At 48.2% G+C, this 9314-nt stretch overlaps 1 protein-coding gene across 1 annotated transcript in view; it reads right to left on the bottom strand.

Moving 5' to 3' along the window:
* The window catches only part of ENO4 (enolase 4), a gene marked incomplete at its 3' end in the record, with an annotated part of 34122 nt that extends 25071 nt beyond the window's left edge, over nucleotides 1-9051 (bottom strand). Inside the window, 3 exon segments of the mRNA XM_056530001.1 lie at nucleotides 1694-1884; nucleotides 4073-4201; nucleotides 8849-9051. Coding sequence (XP_056385976.1) covers nucleotides 1694-1884; nucleotides 4073-4201; nucleotides 8849-8977 — 449 coding nt within the window.
* Between the last annotated feature and the right edge of the window lie 263 nt (nucleotides 9052-9314).

The following is a 9314-nucleotide window of genomic DNA, read 5'->3' on the forward strand; positions in this document are numbered from 1 at the left end:
GGGAGTTGTACTTTTGCAACTACAACTCCCGGACAGTTGTAGTTTTGCAACAGCTGGAGGTCCACAGTTTGGAGACTACTGCCCTTTTACACGTCCTCCAGCTGTTGCACAACTACAACTCCCAGCATGCCCGGACAGCCGTTGGCTGTCCGAGCATGCTGCGAGTTGTAGTTTTGCAACAGCTGGAGGTCCACAGCTCGGAGACTACTACAGGTCCTCCAGCTGTTGCAAAACTACAAATCCCAGACAACAGTTGTCCGGCAATGCTGGGAGTTATAGTTTTGCAACAGCTGGAGGTCCACAGTTTGGAGACTACTGCCCTTTTACACATCCTCCAGCTGTTGCACAACTACAACTCCCAGCATGCCCGGACAGCCGTTGGCTGTCCGAGCATCCTGTGAGTTGTAGTTTTGCAACAGCTGGAGGTCCACAGCTCGGAGACTACTACAGGCCCTCCAGCTGTTGCAAAACTACAAATCCCAGACAACAGTTGTCCGGCAATGCTGGGAGTTATAGTTTTGCAACAGCTGGAGGTCCACAGTTTGGAGACTACTGCCCTTTTACACATCCTCCAGCTGTTGCACAACTACAACTCCCAGCATGCCCGGACAGCCGTTGGCTGTCCGAGCATGCTGTGAGTTGTAGTTTTGCAACAGCTGGAGGTCCACAGCTCGGAGACTACTACAGGCCCTCCAGCTGTTGCAAAACTACAACTCCCATACAACAGTTGTCCGGCAATGCTGGGAGTTATAGTTTTGCAACAGCTGGAGGTCCACAGTTTGGAGACTACTGCCCTTTTACACATCCTCCAGCTGTTGCACAACTACAACTCCCAGCATGCCCGGACAGCCGTTGGCTGTCCGAGCATCCTGTGAGTTGTAGTTTTGCAACAGCTGGAGGTCCACAGCTCGGAGACTACTACAGGTCCTCCAGCTGTTGCAAAACTACAACTCCCAGACAACAGTTGTCCGGCAATGCTGGGAGTAATAGTTTTGCAACAGCTGGAGGTCCACAGCTCGGAGACTACTACAGGCCCTCCAGCTGTTGCAAAACTACAAATCCCAGACAACAGTTGTCCGGCAATGCTGGGAGTTATAGTTTTGCAACAGCTGGAGGTCCACAGTTTGGAGACTACTGCCCTTTTACACATCCTCCAGCTGTTGCACAACTACAACTCCCAGCATGCCCGGACAGCCGTTGGCTGTCCGAGCATCCTGTGAGTTGTAGTTTTGCAACAGCTGGAGGTCCACAGCTCGGAGACTACTACAGGCCCTCCAGCTGTTGCAAAACTACAAATCCCAGACAACAGTTGTCCGGCAATGCTGGGAGTTATAGTTTTGCAACAGCTGGAGGTCCACAGTTTGGAGACTACTGCCCTTTTACACATCCTCCAGCTGTTGCACAACTACAACTCCCAGCATGCCCGGACAGCCGTTGGCTGTCCGAGCATCCTGTGAGTTGTAGTTTTGCAACAGCTGGAGGTCCACAGCTCGGAGACTACTACAGGCCCTCCAGCTGTTGCAAAACTACAACTCCCAGACAACAGTTGTCCGGCAATGCTGGGAGTAATAGTTTTGCAACAGCTGGAGGTCCACAGCTGTTGGAAAAACTACAACCTCCATCATGCCAGTGTTGGGAAACACCGTATTAAAGGAATTTCCATCCTATCAATGTCGATCCCTCTGGTCCCCACCTCAGCAGTCGGTCGATGGCGCTCTGCTCGGTGGGCTCCATGCCTCTCAGTGAGGGTCCTATAGAGTCTTGTATCCATCCAATGGCGGTCTGCACTGATTCCCGCCTCCGTCTCTCCGCGTCCTCATCCTCCTCGCTGGTGAGCGGCGCCGCATGATCAGAGTCTACGGAGGCGACGGCCCCACACATTCTCTGCAGGGGCCACAATAATAACACAATATCCAATTTATATCGTTTTTCTATTATTTTACTACTTTAAGTCAAATTTTATATAACAAAAATCACTATATTAAAATTCTCCTCTTCTGACCCTTATACCTTTTCTTACTTTTCCGTATACGGTGATGAATGAGGGTCTTTTTTTTATTTGTTTTGCGCCGTGATCTGCAGTTTTTATCGGTACCATTCTTGTTTCGATCACGTTTTTTATAATTTTTTTGGCGTTTTTAAGTATTTTTTTTCACTTACACCATCGACCGTGTGGGATCATATCCATTATATTTTAACAGTTTGGACAATTCTGCACGTGGTGATACCAAATATGTTAATTGTTCTCAATTTTTTTTTTTTTTTGGTAAAATGAAAGATAAGAGTGCTTTTATTTTTTTATTAGAGGAGGGGGTTTATATAATTTTAGAGAATTTTTTTTTTTTTTTTTAATTGTACACATTTTAAAGTTTTGCAAATCAACTGGTGGCAGAAAGTTAAACAGATTTGTAAATTATTTCTATTAAAAAATCTTAATCCTTTCGGTACTTATCAGCTGCTGTATGCTCCACAGGTAGTTCATTTCTTTTTGAATTTCTTTTTTGTCTGACCACAGTGCTCTCTGCTGACGCCTCTGTCCATGTCAGGAACTGTCCAGAGCAGGAGCAAATCTCCATAGGAAACTTCTCCTGCTCTGGACAGTTCCTGACATGGACAGAGGTGTCAGCAGAGAGCACTGTGGTCAGACAGAAAATAAATTCAAAAATAAAACAACTTCCTGTGGTGTACACAGCAGCTGATAAGTACTGAAAGGATTAAAGGGGTACTCCAGTGGAAAACATTTTTTTATTTTTTTTATTTTTTTTTAAATCAACTGGTGCCAGAAAAGTTAAACAGATTTGTAAATTACTTCTATTAAAAAATGTTAATCCTTCCAGTACTTATCAGCCGCTGTATACTACAGAGGAAGTTCTGTTCTTTTTGAATTTCCTTTCTGTCTGAACACAGTGCTCTCTGCTGACACCTCTGTCCATGTCAGTAACTGTCCAGAGTAGGAGCAAATCCCCATAGGAAACATCTCCTGCTCTGGACAGTTCCTGACATGGACAGAGGTGTCAGCAGAGAGCACTGTGGTCAGACACAAAAGAACTACACAACTTCCTGTGGAGCATACAGCAGCTGAGAAGTACTGGAAGGATTAAGATTTTTTTTATAGAAGTAATTTACAAATCTGTTTAACTTTCTGGCACCAGTTGATTTAAAAAACACAATAACATAGTTGACTACATATTTGCATAAGCCTAATTAAATATACGGTATCGGAAACAGCGAAACGGAGGCAAAAGCGCGGTGTGAACGCGCCCTAATTTTAATCGTTTTGGGGAGGATAATATGTTTACTTTTTTTCAATCTGATGACATCTCCTCCACGCCAGTTACCGATTGGCGGCGTTCATTTTTTTTTTTTGATGCCTTTGCTCTGTTCACTTCTATTCGCCAGGTGTGGAAGCTCTTCAATGGAAGCGTCTTGTATAATGGCGGCCGGCGTCTGCCTATTATTCCAGAGGACGACCTTGTGCTTTCATCTCCAATGAGCGGTGCAGTGTGATGAGGGCTGCGCAATACCGCGCTTTATAACCTGGGGGGGATGGGAGGGGGGGGGGGGACAGTTTACGGGGGGGGGGGGGGGGGGAAATTGGCGTCAGATCTTCAATTTTGCTTTAATGTCATGAAAGGTGCCACAAGGTCTCAGGTCTCCGCTATGAGGGGCGCAGACATTGGGCCCCGACTGCTGTGTCATCTATAGGGCTCCGGGGGTGAGAGCAGACGGAAGTTTCCACACTTTTTTGGCGCCAAACATATCCGTAGGACTCCATTAAAATATAAATGCGGCCCTATAAAAATCCTATACTTGGTGGTATACGGTATTTTACATGGAAGCCTATTGGCATCATACACAGTGGGGTACGTACCATTGGGGGGTAGTTTGTATGGTATATATCAGTGGTAACTGTGGCCCTCCAGATGTTGCAAAACTACAACTCCCAGCATGCCCGGACAGCCGTTGGCTGTCCGGGCATGCTGGGAGTTGTAGTTTTGCAATAACTGAAGGTGTGATTGTGATTGGCTGGCCAGGGCTCCGCCCCTTAGTTTCACGTGTGTTAGGGCCCCACCTTGTGGACAGTCCGCACTCTGCACACAACTTCAGCTTCCACAGTCGCCTTTCCGGCGCCATCCAGAACCTTCCTTCCGCGGACGTCACTCACGACTGGAGGGTCGGAGAACTCTGCAAAGTAGTTGGACTGAAAAAGACGCAAAAAAAGTGAAAAACACGAGACCCAATAATCCGAGGATATGTGGACATCGACGGAGCCCCGCCCGAAAACTCAGAGCGACATCCATTACCCGAAGCTCCGCCCATAACCTATCAGCCCTCCCACATTCTCAGAGCCGCTCCTGCAACCCCAGACCTATGTCCACTACATCAGAGAACACCCACAACTTCATAGCCCCCTCCCCACAATGCCAGAGCTCCGCCTACAAGATCAGAGGCCCACCCACAATCTCTGAGTCCCACCCATAACCTCAGAGCCACACCCACTACCAGAGCCCCTCCCACAACCTCATATCCCTCTCCTACAGAGCCCCTTCCACAATCTCATATCCCTCTCCTACAGAGCCCCTCCCACAACATCAGAGCCCCTCCCACAACCTCATATCCCTCTCCTACAGAACCCCTCCCAAAACCTCAGAGCCCCTCCCATAACCTCATATCCCTCTCCAACAGAGCCCCTCCCACAACCTCAGAGCCCCTCCCACAACCTCATATCCCTCTCCAACAGAGCCCCTCCCGCAACCTTAGAGCTCTGCCCACAACTTTAAAGCCCCTCTCACAACCCCATAGCCCCTCCCACAACTTCAGAACCCCACCCACACAACATCAGAACTCTCCCATAACTTTAGAGCCCCTCCCACAACCTCTGAGCCCTCCCACTTCCCCAGACCTCTGCCTACAACCTCAGAGAACACCCATAACCCTCCCACCATTTCAGAGCCCCGCCTTCAACCTCAGAGCCCTGCCCACAGCTCCAGAGCCCTGCCTACAACCTCAGAGCCCTGCCCACAGCTCCAGAGCCCTGCCTACAACCTCAGAGCCCTGCCCACAGCTCCAGAGCCCCGCCTACAACCTCAGAGCCCTGCCTCCAACCTCAGAGCCCTACCTACAGCTCCAGAGCCCTGCCCACAGCTCCAGAGCCCTGCCTACAACCTCAGAGCCCTGCCCACAGCTCCAGAGCCCCGCCTATAACCTCAGAGCCCTGCCCACAGCTCAAGAGCCCTGCCTACAACCTCAGAGCCCTGCCCACAGCTCTAGTGCCCCGCCTACAACCCCAGAGCCCTGCCCACAGCTCAAGAGCCCCGCCTACAACCTCAGAGCCCTGCCCACAGCTCCAGAGCCCCGCCTACAACCTCAGATCCCTGCCCTCAGCTCCAGAGCCCTGCCTACAACCCCAGAGCCCTCCCCACAGCTCCAGAGCCCCGCCTACAACCTCAGAGCCCTGTCCACAACCTCAGAGCCCTGCCTACAACCTCAGAGCCCTGCCTACAACCTCAGAGCCCTGCCTACAACCTCAGATCCCTGCCCTCAGCTCCAGAGCCCTGCCTACAACCACAGAGCCCTCCCCACAGCTCCAGAGCCCTGCCTACAACCTCAGAGCCCTGCCCACAGCTCAAGAGCCCCGCCTACAACCTCAGAGCCCTGCCCACAGCTCCAGAGTCTTGCCTACAACCTCAGAGCCCTGCCCACAGCTCCAGAGCCCCGCCTACAACCTCAGAGCCCTGCCCACAGCTCCAGAGCCTTGCCTACAACCTCAGAGCCCTGCCCACAGCTCAAGAACCCCGCCTACAACCTCAGAGCCCTGCCCACAGCTCCAGCACCCCTCTCACAACCCCAGAGCTCTGTCCACAACCTCAGAGCCCGCCCCACAATCTCAGGGCCCCACCCACAACCTGAGTCCCTCCCACAATCCAAGAGTCACCTCCCCACAACCTCGGAGCACCACCCACATTAGAGCTCCTCCCACAGCCCCTCCCATACCAGAGCTGCGCCCAGTAATACAAAGACCTCCCACAAACCTCAAGCCCCGCCCACCATCAAGTAAATAATCAGCTGAGTATTATACATTGTTACTACAGAACCACCTTGTCCTCCTTCTAGTGATGATGTCATCTCCTCTATATATTATAACAGCTGTGATGACATCCCCATCTCCTCTGTATATAACAGCTGTGATGACATCACCATCTCCTCTGTATATAACAGCTGTGATGACATCACCATCTCCTCTGTATATAACAGTTGTGATGACATCACCGTCTCCTCTGTATATAACAGCTGTGATGACATCACCATCTCCTCTGTATATAACAGCTGTGATGACATCACCGTCTCCTCTATATATTATAACAGCTGTGATGACATCACCATCTCCTCTGTATATAACAGCTGTGATGACATCACCGTCTCCTCTATATATTATAACAGCTGTGATGACATCACCGTCTCCTCTGTATATAACAGTTGTGATGACATCACCATCTCCTCTGTATATAACAGCTGTGATGACATCACCATCTCCTCTGTATATAACAGCTGTGATGACACCACCATCTCCTCTGTATATAACAGCTGTGATGACATCACCATCTGCTCTGTATATAACAGCTGTGATGACATCACCATCTCCTCTGTATATAACAGCTGTGATGACATCACCATCTCCTCTGTATATAACAGCTGTGATGACACCACCATCTCCTCTGTATATAACAGCTGTGATGACATCACCATCTGCTCTGTATATAACAGCTGTGATGACATCACCATCTGCTCTGTATATAACAGTTGTGATGACATCACCATCTCCTCTGTATATAACAGCTGTGATGACATCACCGTCTCCTCTATATATTATAACAGCTGTGATGACATCACCATCTCCTCTGTATATAACAGCTGTGATGACATCACCGTCTCCTCTATATATTATAACAGCTGTGATGACATCACCATCTCCTCTGTATATAACAGCTGTGATGAAATCACCGTCTCCTCTATATATTATAACAGTTGTGATGACATCCCCATCTCCTCTGTATATAACAGCTGTGATGACATCACCGTCTCCTCTGTATATCACAGTTGTGATGACATCACCGTCTCCTCTGTATATAACAGCTGTGATGACATCACCGTCTCCTCTGTATATAACAGCTGTGATGACATCACCATCTCCTCTGTATATCACAGTTGTGATGACATCACCGTCTCCTCTGTATATAACAGCTGTGATGACACCACCATCTCCTCTGTATATAACAGCTGTGATGACATCACCATCTGCTCTGTATATAACAGCTGTGATGACATCACCATCTCCTCTGTATATAACAGCTGTGATGACATCACCATCTCCTCTGTATATAACAGCTGTGATGACATCACCATCTCCTCTGTATATAACAGCTGTGATGACATCACCATCTCCTCTATATATTATAACAGCTGTGATGACATCACCATCTCCTCTATATATTATAACAGTTGTGATGACATCACCGTCTCCTCTGTATATCACAGTTGTGATGACATCACCGTCTCCTCTGTATATCACAGTTGTGATGACATCACCATCTCCTCTATATATTATAACAGCTGTGATGACATCACCATCTCCTCTGTATATAACAGCTGTGATGACATCACCGTCTCCTCTATATATTATAACAGTTGTGATGACATCACCATCTCCTCTGTATATAACAGCTGTGATGACATCACCGTCTCCTCTATATATTATAACAGTTGTGATGACATCACCGTCTCCTCTGTATATCACAGTTGTGATGACATCACCGTCTCCTCTGTATATCACAGTTGTGATGACATCACCGTCTCCTCTATATATTATAACAGCTGTGATGACATCACCATCTCCTCTGTATATAACAGCTGTGATGATGATGTCACCATCTTCTCTGTATATAACAGTTGTGATGACATCACCACCTCCTCTATATATAACAGTTGTGATGATGTCACCATCTTCTCTGTATATAACAGTTGTGATGACATCACCGTCTCCTCTATATATTATAACAGTTGTGATGACATCACCTCCTCTGTATATAACAGCTGTGATGACATCACCATCTCCTCTATATATTATAACAGTTGTGATGACATCACCACCTCCTCTGTATAACAGTTGTGATGACATCACCGTCTCCTCTGTATATAACAGTGTGATGACATCACCGTCTCCTCTATATATTATAAAAGTTGTGATGACATCACCACCTCCTCTGTATATAACAGCTGTGATGACATCACCGTCTCCTCTATATATTATAACAGTTGTGATGACATCACCACCTCCTCTGTATATAACAGCTGTGATGACATCACCATCTCCTCTGTATATAACAGCTGTGATGACATCACCGTCTCCTCTATATATTATAACAGTTGTGATGACATCACCACCTCCTCTGTATATAACAGTTGTGATGACATCACCACCTCCTCTGTATATAACAGCTGTGATGACATCACCGTCTCCTCTATATATTATAACAGTTGTGATGACATCACCACCTCCTCTGTATATAACAGCTGTGATGACATCACCATCTCCTCTGTATATAACAGCTGTGATGACATCACCATCTCCTCTCTTCTGTATATAACAGCTGTGATGACGTCACCACCTCCTCTGTATATTATAACTGTTGTGATGACGTCACCATCTCCTATGTATAACAGCTGTGATGACATCACCTTCTCCTGCCAATTGTGATGACGTCACCATCTCCTCTATTTTGTATTATTATAACAGCTGAAGTGTCCTAATCATGATAAGGTGATATCAGTGTGGTGGTGACGTCATTACCAGGTGCCCGTACACGTCCTCCGGTCCCCGGTGGTAGATGCGGTTCAGCGCCTCCTCCAGTCTCTCCGGGACGCGGCGGGACAGGTAGTAGTCGGCGGCGGCGGAGGCCCTCTGTAGGCGGCAGCTCATGGCGGCTCCGGTGTCTTCCAGGCCGTGCGCCGGTTGCCAGGTAACGCGGCATCCCAAGCTACACGGTTGCTATGGACACGGCGCCTCCGAACACCAGATCTCCTGCACAAATGAAGCTGCTGTCTCCTGACACGGAGCCGGGCTACAGAAAAATGGCGGCCAGGAGTTACCTGCAGCAACCAATAACAATACAGCTTTCATTTTCCTGTCAACTTTTAAATAATCAGGGCTGTGATCTGATTGGTTGCCATGAGCCCCTCCCCTCTGCACTGTAGAGAACCGCAGCTGCTGCCTTACTCTGGATCAACACAGAGGAAACAAGATTCTAATGCCTCTC

The sequence above is a fragment of the Hyla sarda genome, chromosome 7 (genome assembly GCF_029499605.1).
Source record: "Hyla sarda isolate aHylSar1 chromosome 7, aHylSar1.hap1, whole genome shotgun sequence".
Taxonomy (NCBI): domain Eukaryota; kingdom Metazoa; phylum Chordata; class Amphibia; order Anura; family Hylidae; genus Hyla; species Hyla sarda.